The following is a 24,802-nucleotide window of genomic DNA, read 5'->3' as shown; positions in this document are numbered from 1 at the left end:
ATCCAAGATATTCCATGTGCACTTCTGCACAATTTAATATGTGGGTCTACCAACGTGTTACGATTACTGAAGTTTCATGTTAGCTCCTGCAATATCAGTCATGAAATCATTAATGCCTTGAATGTGTTTCTTATCCTCAGGAACGTAGATAATCCTGCCACTGAGTAACAACATTTAATAAGTAGTATTTTGTTGACAAAACATGTGTGCAAATTTTTAGCCTGAGCTGGGGCAGTTCTCTGCCCTGCTCTATTATTGATCAGTTTAAGACTCTTTCAAACCAACTAATTTTGCTCAACCTTAGATATTTGCTGCCTGACACTTGGAAACAAAAATCAGTCTAAATTTAGTAGTAAGAAAGTTTTAATGCCAACCTTGTGGGATTATTGTTCACTTCTTACTGATTATACTATGCCATCTAATTGTTAAAGCGAACTCGATTTGATTATTTTTCAAAACCTTGAATTGCATACATCAAGGACAAAGTGGATTGACCAGTGGCAAGGCCTGTAAAGTCCACCTGCAGTAGGATTCTTTTCAGCAGAAAAAAGCTCTGCTAGAATTTGCTTTATGTATTCACGTCACAATGATCTTTTTGTGGTACCAGATGCAGACATACTAATAAACTCGTAGCAGATGGTGAACAATAACATTCTTCCTTATCTAATTTGTGATTCTTGAAGACTATTCTGCTTCCTAAAATGATTGTTAGCATCTGCTAATTCTTCTTCCTGCTGTCTCATTCTTTTCTGTTAGTGAACAAGATTTATAGGCAACCACCCATAGAAATGTTTTGGTTTAGTCTGTAGGAGAGTTTTATGCAGTAGTCACCTTCACTGTAACACAGTCAAAATTATTCTGATAGACAGCATACTAAGCTTCACTATATTCTGCTTTTCTTGAGAAGATATTCAGAGAATTAAATCTGCATTCAGTTCCTTCATTTCTTACTAAAAAGGCTGTCACTTGTCTGATGGCTAAAAATAGAAGCTCAGAACTTATACGTTAGAAATCTTGAGCAGAAGAAGAATACAAAACAGAGAAGCTGCGCTGAGTTTTAAGCCTCTTGACAAAACAGAAAAGTCCAAAGAAAATGGAAGGAGACCAAGTGTAAAATACTGCCGATGTTGCTAATAGCTCTAGATTAAACTTCTTTTTTTTTTTTAAGGAAGGTGTTGCTGTAGAAAGGTGTGAACTTTATCAGTGATGAAGCAGAATGCATTCTTCTAGACCAGACATGTCCAACCTACTGCCTGCAGGCTGCATGTGGTTCAGTACAGCTAATAATTAGCCCCACCATCCTAGTGGCAGCTCTTCCCCATGAAGTGGCCTGGCCCAGCCACAGCCATGCACCCATCACTGAGCAACAAGCAAAACATCGGTCCAAAACAATTCCTCTTCACTCAGTGTGGCCTGGGCAAACCAGAAGGTTTAATGCTCATGCTCTAGGCAGTCTTCAATGATTCGGAGTCTACAGAAGGAAACTACATTAATTTTGAAACAAGAGTTAAAAAAAAAAACAAAAAAACTGAAGCGTTTCTTTGGGAAATTAGTTGAGATGAGCTCTTATAATTGCATAGCACTTCGGTGTTTTGTGTTAAGCCCCATTTTTCATGTATTACTGTAAGATCATATTTTGTTCAAAGTAGGAGAGACCACCCCACTTTTATAACAGGAGTTGCCATGAGTCATCTACCTAGTCTAGCTTTTCTTTAATGACTTCCAGAAGGGGGTAGTACAAGCTGCTTCAAGGAAAAAATAAGGAAAACCCAAATGTTAACAGCAAGAAAATAAATGTGAAGAATAATCTCATCCTTTCCAATTACCTGAAGTTTGGATTTTGGAAAGATGCATAAACTCATTTATCAGTTAGAAAGCTCTATCTTTTATGTATTTTGAAAAATGAAACCACCAACTATTCTTGGTATCTTTTATTCAGTCTTTTTATTTACCGTTAAGTTCTCAAACATCATCTGAATTTGTCTAGAAACACGGTTCGTTCACATTCTTCAAGTTTGTCAATATGTCCGAACATCTTCACTTTCTACATTTTTCCTTCTGGATCCCAGCTTTCTAATAATGCAGTTTAATGGAATTCATACTAAACCTCTTGATCCAGAGATTACTCACACAGTAGTGCGTATAAAAATTAACTGTAACAAAGCATCTAGTTGTTGTTCCAGCTTTTTTTTTTTTTTTTTTATCTGCAAATGTGTACTGTTTCTATATCCTCAATTTCTGATTGAGGATCTCACTAGGTGGCTCCTAAGCATACATATGTGTAGTGAAACAAAGAAGAGGAATTTCCATCAGAAAACAGTGTAATTTCCTTTGATTATGGTTACTGTTTGGAGTGGTGCTCTAGCCAGAGGATTAGTGGCACTAGATTTCTTTGTGAAATATATTCCAGTTTATTTTGTTGCACCATTTTCTTGTTGTATTTTTTGTCCTAAATGTATGTAAACCCTTATATCTCTCTTACTGAATTTGCTGAATAGCAGAAAGTTGTTTGTCCATCTCTGAAAAAAAAAAAATAAACTTTAAAAAGTCAAGCTTCTGCAATGATGGGAGGGAGGACCTTACTGAATAAATGTAAGTAGCAAGTTACTAATGCATGAGTGTGTCGGAGAGAAGGTATGAGAGAGTGCATTATTGATACTCTTGATTAATCTGTTATGAAAAGTCTTTACCTTCTCATAATTACATTTTGGAAAAAAAATAATGTTCTTTATGAGTACACACAGAGTATGTAGATAGGCACAGAATAGAAGATTTAATTGTAGATGTATTTATTGTTTATACTTTATCTTCCATGTTTTCTAAAAGTCTGACTGTAAGAAGGAAGTAAACGGTGAATAGTCCCTTTGAACCTGTATATTTCAATCAGTCTTCAGAAGTTAGATTTCCTGAAAAAAGAAGGAATCAGAGAGAGATTGCGGGTGTCCCCTCCATGGAGCTGAGGTGTTCAGGGCCAGGCTGAATGGGTCTGATGGGAGGTGTCCTCAGCCGTGGCAGGGGGACTGGAATGTGATGTTCTTGATAGTCTCTTCCAACCCAAACCATTCAGTGGTTCTGTGTTTTTCACTACTAATTCTTTGGAGGTTTTCAAGACAAATTTGCATTGGGACTACTCTATCTGTCATTATGTACATCCCCAAAACAAAGCAGACTTTCTTGTGTGAGCATTTAACAAATCCCTCTAGAATGCTTTCCTTGTTCTATAAATTGCATTCAAGTTTTAAACAAAATCCACTGTGGCTTGAAGAGCATTTAAAACGTATTTATAGTGGAAAGATTCAAATAGAGAGGCAGTCGTACGTTTTACTCTAGGGAAAACTGCACTAACAGTCATCTCCTTTCCTGTTATTCAGCCTGAAGTATTGTAGTGATTCTGACATATTTTTATCTTTAACAATATAGTTTTGGTCATAGAAAAGTTTTAATGCTTTCTCAACGAGGTTGAGTGAGTTTGCTAAATAGTCGTGTGACAAAAGTATAAGATGACACAATATGGTTTGTAAGTTTTTAATATAATTTCCAACAGTTGCCTAGATTGTGAGATCTGCCTATTTTTGGACATTTTCATGAATGTCATTTTCATGAAATTAAATGCAGTGTTCTTTTCAGATACAAAAATGATACAATACCCAGTGTAAAATACCTTTTACAAATGTAAATGAAAATTTTTTGCCTAGTGACACAGGGGGCTTTTATAAAGCATAAAATATTATACCTACAACTTCAGATAACTTAAAAGAATACATATGTATATTGTTTTAAATTATCCAAATAACTGAGTAATTGCTTCAAACTTCTGATATATATTTTTTTTCCTTTCTAATCTTAGGGATGATATTAGTATAAAAGAAAATTACAGCTTTCAAGTTCAAGTCTTTGCTTCTCCCATACATAAATGTAATCGCAGTGTTGGTTTGTTTTTTGCCAATACTGTGTGTCAAAGTCAAATGAAGCAGATATAGAAGACTAAGGGCAAGACTGAAATTATCACCATTTCAATGAGTACATTTCAGTGACAAGGTGTTCAAAGTGCTTAACTTTGCAAGATCATTAGTCTAACTGATAGTCATTTCTTCCACTTCAATGTGAAAAGTTTCTTTCAGTGTACCTTTGATCATGAAGAAGCCTAAGAAACTTGTTATGGTACTTTTAAGAGTGATGTTTTTTCTATCTCACTACCTCATTCCTTACACTCATTATATTCTGCTTAGGAAAAATTGTCTTTTTTCTCTTCTTTATTTTCTCTTCTTTACTTGCTGGTTGTCTTTCCCCTATCTGTCATATTTAATTTAAACTTGAAAAAGATAAAGTCGTTAGTGTTGATAAGACACATGCTTACAGATTTGTAGTCATGGTAGAGTTCTAATTCCTACATGAGTTTGTAGGAATCTGCAAGCTAAATGAGGCACCAAGTCTTATTTTCACAGTTGTTTTAGATATTAGCAAAACATATTCCTTGTCTATCCATCACTCCATAAACATATTTTTCCTGGCATAATAGATTTAATATTGCTAGTTAATCGCTTACTGTATCTCCTAATAAGAGCTGTTGTCATTATATTCTTTTTTACATTCACCTGAAGACCTGATATTCCAAATCTAAACAATAGCATATCTTAAAATTTGTCTATGGAAATGTTTCAGTTGCAAAGAATTTCTGAAACAAAAACACTGAGGAAAAAAAACAAACAACCATTTGAGAAACATGGAATAGAATTTGATTCCTTCAATTCAACAATGTATTTATTTGTTTGAAAGGAAATAAAGTGGTTATTTATTTATTTTTGCTCAGTTTCACAGTAGCATTTCATATTCTCTGATAAGAATTTCCGCAGGCATTTCTTGATACTGAGATTTATGAAAACCTGCATGTTTCAGTGAAGAACATTTTATTTGAACCTACGAGTGGTTTCTGTTGGAAGGTATTTACAGGAAAGCTCTATGACAGATTAGGGATCCTGAGAGTCAGAGATTCAAACATTTGGAACATATTTCTCTCCAAATACTACATTGAGTGTAGCTTTCCTATTGAGTGCCTTAGAGAAGATTTATGAAGGTCACTCAATAACCACCATTGACAAGTTTGGCAAGATTTCAGGCCAGCTGCTGGCCATCTTTTTTAAATTTGCACCATTCGTTATAGTTATTTTGTTGCATACTTTTTTTTTCCTTTTAAAAAGGCTTTTTCAAAATGCAAGGAGCGCTTTGAGCTAGGAGTTCTGTGCCTTGGCATTGCATGTCCCATTTGCTTTGTGAACGTCACGTGGAACAAAATTCACCTGGATTCTTCTGAATCATTTCTTTCAGAAATATATATAACTTCAACAGGTACACTCCTTCCTGATGTCGTTACAAACTTGTCCACTTCTCTTTTAGTACTGAGCTCTTCAGGTGGCATACATTTAAGGAAATATACGTGACAAGAAGCTTTACACAGACTTTCCAATTTCATTTCTGCTTAGCAAAAAGGATAAAGTACAAAATATTATAGAAATTTGAAAACTAAAGTTAATGCACTTATCCTCAAAGAAATTTACCTTTCCCTTTAAAGCCCCACTGATCCATCTGTTTTCAGAAAGTTAGAAACTTTCCTTTACAACATTGAGCACCAATGCATCATCTTTCCCTTAATTTTCTTGCTAAGTTGTCAAAGCAAGCAACTTTCTTGGCAGATTTACTTATAACATAGCTGTCCCCCACACTGAGTTGCCTGTGAGTCTCTCTGTTGATGCGACAGCTTTCACCATTACCTCCGATATGTATTTGGTATAATATATGTTATTGACTAAAATGTTTAAAGGACACTGTCCTTTATTGAAATATGAATGTTCCTATATACATTGCAGCTTTTAGAATTTCAGTTCAACTTATGGCAACAAGGCAAAAGAGCTGTGCATTCAAAACTAACTTGTTAGTTTGAGATGAACATACACTTGCAATCCAGAACAATGTCACCACCTTGGATTAACTATGTTTTTATTTTTTTCTTAAGCACAAACTTGTTCACTGCATAGTGAAAATGACAGCCTAATTTTCATTTGACCAGAGGTCCAGTGTAGATGAGATTTAGGATATTAAGTTACTGGGAATAGTGGCAAAATATGGAATGTTAGTATTTACTGTAATCTTTTATTGCCCTGGCTGCACGTTTTGCCTATCAACTTTATGGAGATTTCTGACCACTGAGTTCCACAGAAGTCAGTAGATATTTTGGAAGAAATAGGCTGCCACATATGGGTGTAAAATTACCGGTGTATCACCAGAGCTCCTGTTTAAGCATGTGGTTACATTATCTCTGCAGCTATCTGACTTAACAGAGCACTGATCTGGTGATGAAATTCATTTCTAACCTGCAGAGCTGCAAGATAATTGCATTTCTTGGTGCACTGTTTGGCCCGCATCAATTGCATTTGTTCTCTAGTCTGCATATGGAGTAGTGTGAGTGATAGTGGATAGTGAGAACAAAATGTGTGATGGTATGAACAAGATGTTATGTGGGCATCAGATGGCATTCGTGTATATTACACTTCCGGTGGTTTATCATATGTGGGAAAGAAGTGCAGCAGCCCTAATAAAACATTTATGTCAGTGTAGTGCATACAGGAGAATAGTTTTATTGTGTGAGAATGTTTATCTGTGTAATGGAAGTATTTCTTCCCTTTGTTTGAAAATACTCCACATTTACTCAGGAAGCCTCAACTAGTTGGCATTTGTCTTGCCTAAAACTGCAGAAGTAAAGCTGCCTTCAACCACAAACCCCTTTTTAATGCATGAGTGTAAAAGTTGAATGTAATGCATTTTTTAACTTAAAAGAACATGAGTTGCTGCAGTATTAAAAATACATCAGGCTCTTTGTTAGGAGTCGGAACTGCTCACTTTATGTAGAGCTCTGGGAAGAAAATTGTAACTGAAGTGTAGATTTCTGTATTCGTATTTTCTGCTATTGATCAGGCAAAGTTTGTAGAAAATCCTGCACATATCAGTATTTTTAGTCATTTTAACTCCAGTTCTGGAGAACCGTGAACTCTGGCAAATACTGGTAAGGGTCAGAAAAAGCATCTTAGACCTTAATAATAATCTCCTTTGAATTCACTTCCATATGGAGGTCTGTTTTTTGTTTATGGACAGCTGATGTGAAATAATTTTCAGTTGAGTTAAACTTCTGCCATTCATTTCTGTTAGTGTGGGTGGTGGGAGAGGTTTCAAGAAAATCTTTCCGAAACACAATATTGTAATAACTTGCATAGGATGGCTTTCATGATTTCTCTTCATCGGTGGACTACCTTCTTCTCTAGTCGAACGTGCTGTTATCAACAGGAGGAGTATCCAGGCATTTGATAATAATTGTCAGTTGCTCCTAGGTATCCATGTTCTTAATGTATTTTGCTCTTCCAGACTTTACTTCACATGAGGGCTTTCTCAGCATATTGTGATGCATAGTTAGTTTCTCATCTGTAAATTTGAATGTTTTTTCCAATGCATTAATCTCAAAGATATTTTTTATGTTGTTTTTGTACATACATCTGCTTTTGCACTGAATCATTCTCTTTAAGCCTTTCTCCAATCTAGTGTAGCTTATCCGATTGTTATTTTTCCATATTGTGCCTTGGGAAAAGAGATAGATTTGGGGTGCATTGTGGTCAAGTGGGAGATTAGCTTTTATATGGTTCTTATGTGTCCAGCAAATAACCCGAACATTGTTTGGATGCCATATAATATAATATAATTAGTTGTTTTTTATTAACATGATTCCAACAGTGCATGTCTGGATCATTACCTGGAACTTAACATCTTTTTAAACTGATGCTGTAAAGAATTTCCATTGCTGGTGTTGAATGTATTCAGTTTCTGAATTAAATTATTTGATCATATCGAAAATGTTTTGTCAAGCGGTGAATTAGCCAGGATTTTAGAAAAAAGCCTGACAGAAATTCAACTTCTTGCTGAATTTGGATATGAAAACATTTCTGGAAGTTGCAAAGTTCTGTTTGCTTTGTCAGAAGCAGTAAGCAGGGAAATTTAGGAATAACAAGAGCAGGATTTTATCTTCAGGAATTGGAAGGAATCTACAAGTGAAATGGATAGTGTTACGTGTTCTGCTGTAGTGGAACTCATTTAAACATCCCAACTAAACCAGACTCTCGCATTTGCCTGTGCTTTACTTGTTTTTTTCTTTATGACCTGTGGGTATATCTGCCTTATATATATATATATATCTGCCTCATATATATATATATGGAATATATATATATTCCATTTCATAAATTCTTTTTACTGAAGTAAAGCTAGGGATAAACAGGTCTGTTTCTTATTGATGCTACTAGAGGACAGAGGAATAATAATGGAACATGTGCTTGGAAAACATGACATGCCTGGCTTTTGGTACCCACAGTTTTCATTCATCTTCTAACAAATCTATTATCAGTCTTTGCTCAGTCTTTGGGTCTGGTTTCCCTACTTCCCGAATTTTCTTCTACTGGCTTCCTATTATTATTCTCTTGTTATAGCTCTGCCTTGTTCTTCAAAGATCAGGACAGGACACCTTGGCTCATCCTTAACTCCTAACTCCTATCTTATTCCCTTGTGAATAGGAAAGGGATGTAAAAATGGTATGTCTTAACTGTCAGTGCATTGCACCTTCAGTTTCCTAGGAATTCCACAGAACATCTTCCTTCATTACTACTAATTTCAGATTGTTCCAAAACCTTCACCTCTCTCAAATAACATTTTGATAACAATTACTTAGTATTGCTCCTGCCTTATCTTTCTATCTACTCATTTAACTGTATTGTGATATAAAAATGATCAATAGTAAACATAAAAACAGAAAGTGAATGGTGTGTTTTCAGTTTCATTCTTCAGGTTCTTTTTATTAGATCTACATTTTGCTTAGAAGGAGGGATTTATTTCACTAAACAGATGATTAATAAAAAAGTCAAAGGACTCAGTTTTAGATCACACAAGTTTCTGGTGGGGATAGATATAGATATACTTTTGATTAAGAACATGTAGGTGCACAATCTTTTGTTCTGGTCTTTTGTAGCTACAAGTGCTCATCTGTGAAAGGGTTCTTGTATTTAGTTGTGTCTGAAAAATGAGGAGTGTATAATCCATAGTCCTTTTCTAAAATACTATTTTATTGACAAACGTCTTTAGACAGGAGTTGAGCAGAAATAAGGATACAACTCAATTCCCTTCCATGGGTTTTGCCATGGGGAAAAAAAAAAGTATTGTTTGTTGATTTTTGTTTCGCATTAATTTCCCCCCCCCCTTTCCCTCCCCCCGAGTTTCTATTTTCAATCATTTATTATTTCATCACTTGCAATCTATAGATCTTGTGTATTTTTCTCTATATATTTTGAAAAGTGAAAGATTAAATTATTTCAGTTATATGCACCTACGGTATTTCCAGACTCATTTCTAAATCCTAAATCTTCAGAACAACTTGAGTAGCCATGCTACCCCACACTGGTAAGTAACAGAATAATACTGGTGTTCTTCTGTGAAGGGCTTGCATTTAGCTGTATCTTAAAACAATTCCCCTCCTTTCTGTGATATATCGTATTTTTTGTGATGTCCTGATTCCACATAATTAAGATTGTGTAAGATTATCAATATTTATTTTCCATTATTTTTTTTCTTTTTTCTAGTTCTCATTTTTTCAAAGCAAAACTGAAAGTGTTATATTTGAAAATGTTGTTCTGTTTGGTGGTGTTATACTTTCTGAGATTGATGGCATTTATGCCAGGATACTGGGCCAAGTGTTTTTGTACCAACTCATGTCTCTTTGTTTCCAATAAGGTGTTCTTTTTCCTCCTGAGAAGGAGTTTTTTTGGTTGGTTTTTCTTTTTTTTGGTTCTTGTTGGTTGGTGGTTTTTTTTCCTCTTGTTCTTTTTGAATTGAGACATACAGCAACTAGGTTACAAATGCATATATTTAATTTGAATCTGTGTTCTAAAGGAGACCTTTTTTTTATAAGCAACAGTTTGTTCCTAGTCAGTATACTAGAATTGCTTGGAGATTGACTCAGAGCTCCATCAAAACTGTAGTGTCAATGTTTTGCTTCATAGTTCAAGACTGATACTGTTCTAATGCAGTCAGAAAGCAACAGCTTTCATAGATGTTTCCACTGTACTTTACTAAGGCATATTCTATCAAAACTAAATATTTAATTAATGTATTGTTTAGGTGCATTATTTTCTTCTAAATACAGGGTAAGGAAAGCAAAAATTTCCTGACTATGTTTTGAGTACAACATTTTAGGTTCTCCAGGGATCAAAAAAAGTATAAGCAGTGGCAATCTAACTTTTACTGTGGAATGTCCTGGCCAGTGTAAAGCATAGTTAAATTTCCATGGTTCGTTCAGTCTTTGGCTTCCTTGGTGAGACTTCATAAAGGAAAGGGATTGTATTTTGAAAGGTTTCACCTCAGTTTTGTGGGACTTATTCTTACATACACTATGAAATAACCAGGTGATGGAAACTCAATTCAGGCTTGACTGAGACTAGCAAGCAGAAAGATATCCCTAAGGTCATTTTTATTGTCTTCATTCTCTCTACTTGAATTGACATGACACCAGTTTAATTTGTCATTAAAAAAGGTTTACTTACTGGATTCAGCAATTCTGAAAAGAACTCTGGATGTAAATGAATGTTTTATTTTGTGTGTTTCTATCAATACAAGGCATTTCGAGCATCTATCTCATTTGTTTCTTCCACCCTCTGCGTCATCTAGGAAAAAAATTACATAATAAAGGAAGAGGAATCAGGTAGGAGATGTGTGGGAGAAGTCATGTACATTGAATATTTAAAAGAAAAATCTGATATTGGTCTGGCATTAAAATTTTCTGGTTGGGCAGCATAATTTTTAACTGGGAAACTTGATAGCAGTGGCTAACATCTCTAGGAGTGGGACAACTGGAATCTGTATTGCATTCTGTCAGGTATCAATAATGATACTTGTCAGGCCTGATACTCAGTTATAGCATACTATGGTCATATTATTTGTAGAAGATATAGTGTTTTTTTCTTCAGTTAGAGTTCTAGGACTTCACTGTTCTCCATATACAAATCAGATAAGTAACATGTATTCATTTAGAAATAGTAGTGAATTTAGCATGCAGAATATATGCCAGGTTGGTAATATAATGAAAAAGAAGGGGAGGTTAAAATGACGTGATAAAGCACCATTTATTTCAGAAATTAGAGTCTGTGTCTTTGTCCTCTAGAGGTGTCTCAGAGAGTCAAATTGATGTCTTGCATGTACTGCTAACTGATTGTGTGGAAATTTTTTTAAGTTCACTTTTTCTTTATTCTTCTGTCTTTTTTACCCATCTTCCTCCATTGTAGCAAATTAGACGGCCGGATGAAAGCAAAGGAGTTGCTAGTAGAGTTGGATCCCTCAAAGTAAATATGTTTCTAACATTTATTTTGCAAATTTTCTTCTATAGCCTACATTTTTCCTTTTCAGGGGGGAGGTGAGGGGAGGGAGGGAAGGGGCTTTTCCATTTCTCACCATCTCATCATTTTTATTTCAATACTCTTATTGCTGTTGGGTCACGTTTTGTTTGTTTCTGTGCAACACATAGAACAACCTACAGAAAGCCAGATAGTAAGCTTTGAATGTCACAAAATACAAAAAAATTGACTTTTTTGAAGTGCCTGTAATTTCATGATCATGATTAAACCACTTCTCTGATGTGTGTTGTTTGCCACTTAACTGCCTGTTACATAGAGAAGTGACTTACTCATCTTCAGAATACTGCTTCCCATCTAAATCACAATTTAGCTTTTATAGTGCTTGCATTTCTTGCATTTAAATTATGCAAAAGACCATGATAAGAAAGTTGAATGTTTCAACCATACCGAGCCTTTAAATCAGAAAGAAACAGCAGATAAAGAGGAAATGAGAGAGACTCAGGTGAGACTAATAAGAATGGAGCCACTGTTTTGCTAATAGTTAGTCCCCTTTTCTGCCTTTTTGTTTGCATAAAATACTTAAAACTTTAGAGCACTTATTAGGCAGATATCTAAATCATTACCTACCCACGTATAGCGTTACTCTCTAATAAACGATTTAAAACACAGGACATAATTTGTGTCAGGATGCTGATCACATTCAGTCCAGGCCATTCTGTTAAGATTCCATCTCAACAGTTGCCTCTTTCAGCCACCCAACTTTCCACCTTTTTTTCACTTTATCTCCTTATAGCACTTTCTAAAGGGCTGACTAATTCATTTTTCTTCTGCACTCTCCTTGCCTTTCCCGCCTTCTTATTTTTTGATCTTTTGTTTTGTTTTTGTATGTGTGTGTACTGCCTTTGTTCCAGGACAAGCCATCCTCTCTGTTTTCTAACACTGCTCTACAGCTGCTCTTTGTGAAAATGTTATTTCACTGAGCAAAAAGAAGGGGAGGGGAGAGATTAATTATGCACCTCTTTCCAGTAATGACACCATTTAAATTGATCTCAATATAGAAAAGAAGCCAGTTGCTCTCTGTTATACAAGTCATACCTAGTGGCATCTGTAGCATTCCTCACTGACTGTGAGGCTTTATCTTTTCATCTTGTGTTTTGGGAAGAAGTTTTCGTTACAGTGTAAATGAGTAGAGCCCTCTATGTGAATGAGGCACTGTTTCAGTTGCGGGCGTTCAGTACCACTGAATGCATACAGGGGAAAAGATAAGACAGTGAGAGTTTCTGTGCTATTTGTGTATGTACTTACTGCGACCTGTTCATCTTAATGGGTCATAACATACACTTCTACATGCATAGTATGCATACACATTGTAACTTACACAATGTAATTTACAAGGGGTCGGATTCACCTCGTAATTTATGAATGTTCATTGATACCTAGTTCAGGATTCTTATTTCTGTACCTGACTGCTCATGGTTTAATTTTACTGCCCAAAGTATGTATTTAGACACAAAATCTTACATAAATATCCGTATAATTGGATATCCCAACTGGGAATCCAAAACGTGAACATAGGTCCCTTTGAGAATACATTCTTGAACACTGCCTTAACAATAAACAGGCAAACAATCAGTGTAGCGAAGATCCAATTGGTTTAGAATAATCAGTCCCTTGATTTTTTTTTCAGTGTTTATTTTTGTGCTGAGAAAAGAGCCATGCTCATGAACTAAAAATATCCTATTCCCAATTTTGAAGTTTATTGAGCTTGTATGTCTGTGTTGTTGAAATCATTTTGATGTCTTGAAATATTTTGCCAGAGGCAGTGAGAAATGTGTTATCCTATGGTTTTAAAACAAGAAAGAAAAGGAAAGAAAAAAAGAAAGAAAAAAAAGAAAAAAAGAAAAAAACCCATGACCAAAGAACAGGTTTCTTTTTCAATTCATTTTCTGATGTTTACATGTAGTTCCATCGAAAGCTGGTGGAGCTCAGGGATCACCTAGAAGGCAGTGTCAAAGGATGCTCTCTGCGAGCAAATGTACGATTTCATTCGGTGATCTGTTGTTTTGTTTAAAACTTCCGCTGGCTGGTGTCACTAAATCTGATTGGTTTGTCCTCTCATGCCCATCTTTTTCTTTTCTCTCTCTTTCTCCCTTTGTGTTTTCTTTCTTTTCTAGCTGGGACTTCATGTTCAATGTGTCGGATAAACCTGACTTAATTGAAAGGGTTTGCTTAAAAGAATAGACCACTGCGTTTTGATGAGTGCTAATCAGACTGCTTGACTTTAACACCAGCTAAAAACATCCCTTTCCAAAACTGAAATTAATGTTTCCCAAATATTAAGCTTAGTAACAAATAAAATAGATGCTCTTGGTTTATAGGAGAATGGTATCTTTTGCCTGTGATTGATAGCCTTAGATGCACTAAGGAAAACCAAAAGCATATGTGATCTTATTTGCCTCCCTCTTTGCCTTTGATCTTTTTGGGGTCCTTACATCATCCTACAAAATGTATTAATATTTGGTTAAATGCAGTCTACGGAACTTTGGTTGTTTTATTACGAGACTCTGTAATACAAGAACTAATGTTTCATATATCTTACTTTTTGCATTTCTTCTTTAATAAATGAAATAATGTGAAAAAGAATCAGGATCTCTTATCAGTCATGACACCCCTGGAAAGTTAACTATTTTTCAAAGAATCTTTAAAAACCTGAGTCAAATTCAACATAACAGTGAAGGCAGTAAGTACCCCGTAAACACGTGTTTCACCTTGCAAATGAAGATCAGCCTTTCAGCAATTAATTTTACAGAAGAAATAGTTTAAGCCACATGACTTGATGTGTTACAAAAATCAGAAAAAAAGGGACAGATATGAGTATAACAGATGTAAAAGATGTCAAAAACCACTTATCCCTTTACACATCCATCCAGTGACAATCTTAGAAGTTTCTTGAGATTTGTGTCCTGTTTGTGTCTTCCATTCGCTATGACTGTTGTTATTCTCAGCATTACCATTCTAATGCATAACACACTATGGCTATACAGTGAGAGATGATTTTGACAGTGATAATAATTTGGTAATTTCTATCCCTTTTGGATGACTTTGCATACCAGGTTTGTGTCAGATGCAAAGTTGGCTTCTGCTTATTGTCAGACTGAAATCCCTGGGCTAATAATTGCTTGCATTTCAAATACAGGGAAACCAAGCTGCTAATATATTGCAGCATTCCACAAATACATTTTGTGAAAGCAGTATGTCTTTTCATTGACAGTTCTTTAGTAATCTTAGTGTTATTTTCTTAGTGTTAATAATAACAGAGCAAGTCTCATTCTTAAATCTGAGTTTTACTACTAGTGAATAAATGTTAAGGTAGGGGGAAAAAAATGCCATGAGATGATATACTATAAAAATGTTGTTATAATCACACTTTATCCCATTGAATGTCACATTGAGAAAGGTTTCAAATGAGAAACTATGACCACGTTAACTATGGTTATTAAGAGAACTAACTGACATGAAATTGTCTTGTTCCTTTGTGCCATTTTATCTGTTATTATGTAGCCTTACCCCACATAGTGTTATTAAGGAAGTCAGATGATGAGCTAAGATATATTCCATACATTCTGCTTATGCCCTTTAAGATTCTTAAAATTTAAATGGGACACATTGCAAGTATATTAATATAGAATTAAAATCTATTGCTTTTTCACTGCCACTGTGATTCGTGTCGTTCAATGGGTATTTTACATAAGTCAACATCTTAAAAGGCAGTATACAAATGACTGGTCAGTAATAAAGAAGTCCTTAATAAGCAGTGGACAGTTGGAAAGAAAATGAGAGATCTGTTAATAATTCATAATGATGAATATTTTTCATGTATTTCATACTGTTGTTGCAAAGGGGTCCCCCTACAATGTAGGATATGTATTAAATTGTGAGGGAGGGGGAACATGTAGTATCTGATGGCCAGCGGCATAGATGAAAATTAAATGCTATTGCACATTACTATATGCTGTTAAGGTGGAACCTTTGTTTCAGAATGAATTGCAAAGAATTTTCCCACATTAAAAGCATATGTTATTGGAAATATGTAGAAATATCCCAGATTAAACCAGAAGTACAACCAGGTATTTAAAATAATGTTGTACTGAAATCGTGTGTGAAAATTTGAATTAATTAAGCAGTTTTGAGGGTTTGAGGGCTTATAACTTTGTAGAACAGCCAGTGTCAACTGTAGTACATAAATATTAGCATAAAGGCTACCTGAAGTGTCATTTTCAATTTCCTTTTGAGTTCTTCACTTATCGAACCTTCAGATATTCCAGTTAAACCTTTGAACCTCCCAGAGGCCCATGTTTGAAGCTGAACATTGTTTAGAAAAGTTAGTTTTCTATCATTTGGAGCTATTGGCATTTTTTTAAACCCGTTCAAATTAATGTAGCAGTAGGAGTAGTAAAATAGGAGGCATTATTTTCAGGATAGCCCTCATATTTTAAATACGGATTCTAATTCTGTAGAAATATATTATGGAAATCCAATCAGGAAAAGAAGTATGTCTAAATGTAGACTCTAAACTATCATCATTCCAAATCAAAGATTCTGTTTTGGATCATGAAAAATGCTCTCAGAATTCATAGCAGAAGCCAAAATCTGTCTGTAGATGTTCTTTAATGAAACCTGGATCATCATTTTCCAGAACTGTGTCTCACAAAATCTGCAATCTCCTGTTTTGTTCTGACTTACTTTAAGTACCTGCCTTCTTTGATCGTGATGAAGAATTGCATTTATGGGGCTTTTGTTCCAGGTCAAAATATTCAATTATTAAAGATCTGAGTCAAGGCCTTCAGACAATTAACAGATTGTTCTTGCAGCCTTTGAACCAGGTTCTCAGTTGGTGTACATGAGCACAGCTCTTTTAAAAGTAATTATCACAGCGGGGGAATTTCTATGACTGGCATAAATTCTGTCCCCCTTAGCTTGGATGTTTGCTGCTCAAATTACAGTTCACCTCTATTAAACTGGAACTATGAACCAAGAAAGAAAGGAATGATTTGAAGTGATCAAATACTAAGAGGAGTAAGACCTAAATTAAATGTTAAGATTTAGATAGATAATAACGAAATTATGATTAATTAGATCACAGATAAATAGCAGTCTCCTTAAGGTAAATGTCCAAAAGAAGATAAAAGATATATGAAAGTGCTTCTCATGCCCCTTGTAAATTAACATGAAGAATAGATATATAAGCCAAATTCTTCCAAATTACAAAAAATAATAATTCTAAAGCTCATATCATTGCTGCTTTCTTTTATTTAGTTGCTGATAGTTAAAAATAGTAATAATAATTTTTTTTTTTTAAAATGGTGCTGTGTTATTCTTCCTGTTACTGCATTCTTTGAATCCTCACCTTCAAAACTGAGGCTGAAGAATTTTCTTTTACCACTCTATTGCAATACAAAACACGGGATCTATGAGTGGACATTACTGATGAGAATCTTGCGTAGGGAATCTTCTAAAAATCTTAGGTGAATAGCGGAGCCCCTCTTCTAAGCAAAAGCATACCTTAAATTTCCTAGAAGGCACTCAGTGCTGTCTGTCTAGAAATAGGCTTTGTATTTGTTTGAAAGGAGTTGTCTTTTTTCTTCTGTTTTGGGGTTTGTTTGGGGTTTTTTTGATTAATTTTTTAGTTGTGACTTAGTCCTGAAAACCATCTCACTGTACCATATTCTAATTAAAAAATAAGTAAAATCATATGAAGAGAGCTCTGATTGTGTACAGACTCTTAAGATGCCATGAAGTCACTCATTTTGTTAGTAATACAGTCCAGTCAGAGCAAATGAAAGATGTACAAAGTACTGGAAAGGAATTTTACATTTCAGTGAAGAATTATAGGATTAACATTTGAGACTGAAGGATGTTTGTGGGTGACTTTTTATGAATGTTATTTTATTTGCTCAGTCCATCGTGATACTCAAGTCAGCAATTTTGGTGAAAATTCTTGCTGGGTTATTTTACTGTAAATGTGCCTAATGTGCCATGCAAACAGTTCTGCTGAAGACAAAGAAAGGTTTTTAGGGTCTTCTGATAATTAATTTTTTTTTACCTTTAAAAAAATCAAGAGGAGATTTTTAATGTGTTTGTATGAACCATGTCTTTTTAAGTTTCATTTATGAAGCTGGTTTTAGTTTTTAGAGCCACTTGTAATCTGATCATGAATCTAACAAAAATTAAGGAAAAAGAAAAATCCAAAGTACTCTGTAATTTCAACATGAAATATTTTCAACCAAAGAGAAAATATTTGGACTTACTTAAGTTGAAGAAATCTATAATTAATTGGATACTTTTTAAAGTTTATTTCTGATCTAGAAGTGACTTACTGGTATTGAAGAATGAGTATGCTGTGTAAGCAAGGCATTCTCAAAGCAATCGGTAAAACTGCAGTCTTGCTACTTAACTTGTGTCTGTGTTGAAAGCTTTTGACAGAGTGCGCTGTCCCTCAAGAGTCACAACTGTTTATATTGCTTAGAGACAATCTGCAGATTTCTGCTGACCTCTGTCTGACAGTGAATCATTTAACATTGCAATTTAGCAACTAAAACATAGAGGAATACAGGGAAGAAAAAGGCCTCTAATGTATTTTCACATTTTTCCTTTGCAGAGTTGGAATAAAACCAATAGCGTCAAATGGAAGAGGCTGGTAAAGCTTCATTTTAGAATACCTTACTGTCCAAAGGATAGCTTTCTCTTCACATTATGAAATAGATAGAGGAGGGAGAATTGACAATTCAGATTCACCCATAGGCTTAATTATTTCATACATCGAAAATATTTTATTTTTCTTTTGAAGAAGCTTCCACCTTAAAATGCATAAATTTGGAATTTCTGAAATAGCTGGTCACAGAAACTTAATGAACCCTCTGCCACCATTTCAGTGCTGGAACCACCTACACAGAAAACCTTCTTAGACCCTGACTGTGTCACCATTTCTTTTTTAACAATGTTTTCTTTTCCCCACTGCACAACCAGGCTCGGCTCCCTTCGTGCTCATCCACCTATAGTGTTTCTGAGGTATACTTTGCACGTGTTCTCTCACACAGTTGACCTGCTCTGCCATCACACTTCTTTGGTTTTATTTAGCTTTTTCTTTTTTTGCATTGCACTGTGCACAAATGGGGAACAATCAGCTTGCGGGGGCAGAAATTGCATGATCAACCTGCAGCCATGTTCAGCGTGGTTTTAAAATCACTGTGCCAGTCCGGGACCACTGTGATATACAGTCAAGACAGGCAACTAATGCTTAGCATACAAACAAATTATATAATTAAAGCATCCTTAATTATCTCTTACATTAAAATGAGAATGCTTTCATAGTAGAGTAACAGATGTCCAGACTGCAAGAAGCAATGAAAGTGGAGGGGCTCTGTAGAAATTAGTTATATTATAGTTAGTTGTCTAAATGTAGGTTGCCTAGGAGCATCTGAAGTTAATGTTGTTTCCAAAAACTCTGTCTTTATCCACGGCCTTCTTCTAAACACTTCCATATCAACTTCACTACAGCCTTCTATAATAAAAGGCACAGTAGCAACTTAGCAAGATTTTAAAAGAAAAATGCATTTAATTGTAATTAGGATGAAAATCTATATAAATTTAAGACTGGGGGGAAGATATGAATCATAGGATAAAGTCAGAATTTATAAAATATTGTTGAATTAGTGCTGTGACCAACTATGTAAGGATTAGGCTTCAACTTATAAGTGAATAGTGGATGAATGTCAAAGAGGTGGACTTGAGGTTTTCGGTGATATTAAAGCAATTCTGAAAGAAGAAGTCATTAAAGTTGACAAGATACTTGTCCTAAAGATACTTAGATACTTTACTCCTAAAAAGAGTACTGTTCACCCTATCTTATACTGTTGGACAAGTTCTAGACCTGATATTAATGTTCTGTTGATGAGTATCCTGCAAAAAGGAGCTCACCTACTCCTAATCAGGAGTACAACCAAATCAGGATGAGCTGTGTGTAAGCAATACCTTGCTGATATACATCTGATTTATTCTTTACAGATTTGGCTGCTCAAATAATAACTGCTAGCAATTATTATCCTTATTACTAAAAAGTTGTTTTCTAGTTTCAGTGACTGACCAGACAAAATATTAAAAGTTGTAAGAAGAAAGATGCTTAACAGTTTTTCTGTTATAGACAAATAATTGCAGTCCGGCTTCAACAGCAGACAACTTGTTTTAAAGATGCTCAGGTATCAGTTCTTAAAAGCATCTGGTACGTATTCAGAAATTTGAGCCTCGTTATCATTATCTATGAACGCCTTGCTTTTTGATCACAATTAACATCAGAACAGTGGTGTGGAATATTTTAGTGCCATTTGGATGTAACAAGGCAGGGAGCAAGAAATGAAATTTAGTGCATACAGATATGAGGCAACTACGAGCTCCATGTGACCAGTCATTCTTCTGAATGGTCAGTATAAATTTTTTAAAAAGCTCGATGTTGCTTTGTTTCTGAAGATTCCCCCTCTGATAGTTCTCTGCTGCAAGACGTGGTCAGCGTACTCTGAGATTATACTGGAAGTGTGTCACTTCCAGAGAAACTGTATTCTTGCTTTGCCTGCAAATTCAAAGCTGTTTGTCCTTTTCCGTTCTGAAGGCACCACTCTGAAATCCAAGCCAACATGTTTTCTTTAGTGCTGGTCAGTATGTATATCTGTCCTGCTTGATCAGATTCCAAAAGCTATTTTGCCTTCTCCAAAGCTACCAGGCTGTATGACTGATTTGTCATCTTGGAATTGAGGATTCTGCCTCAACTGAAAAAGGGAACCGGAATAGAAGGTGTTTGAAAACTTACTGAACGCTGTTCACACAGCAAGTCTTCTGTCATTTGCAGTATGGAGTCTGTTGGCTGAAGTATGAAGGTGGCACGGTGAGAATGACAAGCAATTCATTCTTTATGTTCTATTCAGAGGGAAGATATGAGTATCTAAAAAACAGATAATCTGGCTGTGTGGCAGATCTTGTGATGCAGTTAAAAAGTTTCCAGCTGATCAGTTTATGCTTATGAAACATATGAGCGAGACATCAGCTGCCTTCTTTTAAACTGAAGGTGCAAGAAAACATGAATACATTCTTCTTTGGTGGCAAAATAACACCCTATGCATTTTGGAATAGTCTGTTTGAGCCAATCACAGATCCATAAAAACAAGTTTGTTGAAACTGAAGATCTCTTACAGTTACAGCTATTTGGAGGTATAAGAAGGCAAGAAAATCTGTGGGTTTTTTTTTTCTGAAAGGGACATCGTAGATTCATCTTAAGAAATCTACTTGTAGTTCTGTTTTTTGAGAAAAGCTCTGGAATTGGATGCACTGGCAATTCTAGAACTGTGGTAGCCAAAAAGAAAAGTGAGTTTTACTATCAGGGAATCTGTTATGCTGTTACTTACAAGATCTTTATTTGAAGAAATAAAAGATCTTCCATCATAAGATGAAGCTGGGATCAGTGCATTCTGCATTGTGAAGAATTTGAGGTAGAATTTGCTCCCTAATTTTCTTCACTGAAGTATTCTTGTATAGGCCATTTTTCATCTCAGAGTCTGGTCATTAGAGAAGCATCTTTTCTTACTGCTTCCTTTCTACTGTCACCAGTTTACACTAGTAAAAGTGTGGATGTGATCAACTGATGTTAATTTGAAAGGAATGGGCAGAAAGGTTTTTTAAAAATGTATGCTTACTTTTCCACACTTTGCTGAGCTGTAGACATTATAGAATAGTTGTACTAGCCACCTCCCTATTCTCAGTAGGAACCTTAACAGTTCCATTTAAATAGACTGAGAAGTTGTCTCTGATTTTAGTTAATTAAAGCAAAGTGAATGTCTTTAAAGAGATTCTGATGCTGCAAGAGAAGTAGAGCTTTAATGTTCTAAAATGGTATAACAGTATAATTTAAATTCATATTCCCTTTGAAGTTCACAAGATGCAGTAGTTTTTCCCTCTTTTCCTGAAAACCCGTTAGCTTCACACTTGTAATTTTTGTGTTACCAGTAGTACTTAAATGATCCTTCTAAAAGTGGAAGTATTAATTAGGAACAGTGCCAAATTAGCAGTTGTACAGTGTAATATGTGTATTACTTATCTCTAATTTACTCCTTATCCAGTTGTTACAAAACACAGTAGGTTTATTTAAATATCAGTAGTTTGCTTAAGAAATGAATTAGATCAGATCAGTGTTACTTACATTTCTAGATGTACATCGAGTTCAGCTTCCTCTTAAAAATACTGTTCATAAAAAATGTAAAAAACCAATCAAAGAAGGTCTGTAGGCTCCTAGTTAATGAAATTACACATAGGTAGTATTATGCAGCAGCCCCATTTTTTTATGTTTATTTGTATCTCAGACTTTTTATTACCAGCATCAATCTCTCTCTTTCTCTCCCTCTCCTCTGGCTTCTGCATGTGCTGTGTGTTTGGCTAAAAGCTTGATGAAGGAAACCTATTGATCTGCTGGTTGAAAGTATAGTGGCAGTGAAGTGCTATTGAGGAGCTATCCCCTTTTACTCTTAAAAAAAAAAAACAAAAAACAAAAAAACTAAAAAAAAAACCCTGATTTGCGAAGGGAACATGATCTGTTTCATTTAGGCTTATTGAATGCCTCATGTTACAAAAGATCTGCAAGTTTTTGTTATTTTTCTCTCCAACAAGTAAATTATTTCCAGAAAACTAGTTTTGGTATGTGTATTAGCTGCATAATGATTAATGGGATTTGATTGTATATTTATCTTTGTTAAACAATAGAGACTTCTGAACATTACATGATAATACAAGAACAGGGGCACCAGTACAAGGAATTAAGAACTCAAAGTATTCAGAGAAGAGGAGATTCTGTTTCCTGCAATACTTAGTTTATCTGTTGAGTTCACAGCTTCAGGAGTCCATGCAAAGACTGCAGGAAGATTCTTAGGTGCTCTTGATCAAAGTATTCTGTACAGTATGTGCTGCACAACCCTGTAAATAACCAGATCTTGTTCATTGCAACTAAAAACAGATGGGAATCTATTCCTCCTTTCTAATTAGGATCCCCTTTAAAGGAGGCAGTGCTACAAGACTGGGAACTGCACTTCTGATTTTCAGGCATTTACCTCTATCATAGAATCTAGAATTCGTTTTCAGGTTGAGGATTTTAAATATCTATGTCAATATTTACAGAAAATACTTATACACTGCACTGCACAATTGGTTTGACAGAGATACCGTTTTTATCTGAAGGGCAGAGGGGACAACTTTTGGAAGTCAGATTCAAGTGCAACCATAAGGTGTGTGTGATAAGGCAGCACTTCCAGTTAGCTGTTTATCTGTAAATTCTGCATCCAGCACTTCCAGAAGGCTTTTCTGGCTCTCTGACATGGAGGTTGTATGCCAGCTTCTTTGTGCTGGTTTAAGAATGTTACGACTTGTATAGTTCTTAGTCCTTTCTTTTGAATTGGTTTTCTTACTCGTATTTCAGTGGTAATTCTCCCTGGATTGCTGAATGATTAATACAGTTTTTTAGTCAATTTATTCTGGCATGTGAATTTACAAAGATAGCAATGCACAGCAATTTCTTTCTGTTTGCTTTCTGTTTTTAAAACTTTTCTTTATATCCACTGATGTTGTTTTTGTTGTTATTATTATTATTGCAATACACACTGAATTTTTATCAGAAAATCAGTGGTTTTGTCATTTCATGTAGCAACTACAGTCAAAGGGTGACATAATTTAAGCAAGTGTTTCAGGGTGTGGAAAATTACGACTCCAAAGAGTGGAGCTGTGCCTTTATTTTCTCTAACGTAATATCGCTCTCATGACATAAACACAGGTTGTTCTTCAGCAATTAAGACTATACCTTGTGTAGGGGAGAAGGGGAGACAGAGTGAAGTAAATATAACCAATTCGATAGTTCTCTGCTTTCAAGCAGAAACCCAGCAGAGAGAAAATTGGATTCTAACCATGACATAAAAATACTAATGCATTGAAGATCAACTGCTTCATTAAATTGGGGTTGCCTACCCCATTGCTTTTGAACTCCACAGAGTTCGCAGTAGTGCTCTTTGATGAGATATTCAGCTTGAAAAGAAGAAAACTGTCATGGAGAGAAACTATTTCCTTATGTCTCTGTGAAATCTGCAGCTCAAAAATGAACGTAGCAGAGCCAATAAGGATACGCTAATCCTTTGGGGTTTTGTGCAATTACACTGCTACAATCCAGTCCTCTTTTTCTGTATTATATTTTTGCAGTTGCTAATGGAATGTTGAGCTTTTAAATAAGATTAGAATTTGTAAGTATTTCTCTTTTAGACACAAACAGGATTTGAAAGCTTTCTATTTGGTGTATGGTATTTTTTAAATTGCATTTTTTTCTGTTCATTTTGCTGTGCTGATAGTGGTGCTTTCCTCTGGGCTTAAGAAAAAACAAATGAAGTAGAATTCTGAGATTCAGAGAAACCTGGTTTCCTCAGGGAACATTAAAATGCAAAACTTGTAGAAAAGCTGGTGATCTAATATTCTTGTCCACTGAAAACAGCTGTACTGCTCCTTTCTTCATCCTTTTTATGCACAAATATCTTACGTAGCAATCTTTCTGCTATACCTGAACAGAGAATCATTCTTGCTAATAGAACTGGATGTCATATAAAGAAATGCATCTGTGACAGCTCAGCTGTGAAGGTGTAGGAAAACTTCACATTACATCAGGAAGGAAAATACATTACAGCTATTATCTCTATAAAGGTATAAACGAGTATCTTAAATTAATGCTGTCTTAGATACTTACAGTAGAATTCATTTTTAAAATTTAATTTAAAAGCCTGCTCCTTTAAAAGCTCAACTCCTGTAGTGCAATATATTTGTTCATCCACTATACTGCATATTAGCTTAGAACTATCAGTAATTTCTACATTCAAAATAGTGGCAGAGTTTTACTTAATCTTTCAGCTTCACTGTGCGTAGTACTTACCTTGAGATTTTTGTGGGAAAAAATACCCCTTGTATGGAAGACTTGCATTTGCTCTGTTTTGTACTTCTAAATTCACTCCAAGCAATAGGTTCCTTTAGAACTGTTTAACATTCAGAAAAGTAGTAAAAACTGTGCTTTTGACAGATATATTTCCTATTAAAGATACTGCTTTAAAACTTACCTACTCAACCTATCAAATGCTGAATTTTTTTGGTTTACTTTTATTCTGGTAAAATGCTTACTCACTCTGCATTTGTCAAAGGGAGAATACATAAAGTTCAGCTGTCAGTTAGGAAGTATAGGCACTAAGAAACTGAATAATAAAATCACAGATATATTCCAGATAAAGTTCTATACATCTCTTTATTAT

General features: G+C 35.1%; 1 protein-coding gene across 42 annotated transcripts in view; it reads left to right on the top strand.

The window, feature by feature from the left end:
* GPHN (gephyrin) overlaps positions 1-24,802 on the top strand; it is a 242,594-nt gene that overhangs the window by 161,252 nt on the left and 56,540 nt on the right. For 16 of the 42 annotated variants that reach the window (XM_015864860.2, XM_085550345.1, XM_032444767.2 and 13 more), the window contains 2 exons: positions 11,367-11,423; positions 18,462-18,503. The exons of 12 other annotated variants lie outside the window; for them this stretch is intronic. In XM_015864860.2, the coding sequence (XP_015720346.1) occupies positions 11,367-11,423; positions 18,462-18,503 (99 nt within the window). The remainder of the gene's footprint in view (positions 1-11,366; positions 11,424-18,461; positions 18,504-24,802) is intronic. 14 more of the 42 variants (XM_032444764.2, XM_085550349.1, XM_085550347.1 and 11 more) reach the window with 2 other exon arrangements.

This window comes from Coturnix japonica, chromosome 5 (genome assembly GCF_054131305.1).
Source record: "Coturnix japonica strain WE chromosome 5, WE-NBRP24, whole genome shotgun sequence".
In the NCBI taxonomy this organism is placed as follows: Eukaryota; Metazoa; Chordata; class Aves; order Galliformes; family Phasianidae; genus Coturnix; species Coturnix japonica.
The sequence above is the reverse complement of the archived record's forward strand: the minus strand, read 5'-3'. Positions and strand labels throughout refer to the sequence as shown.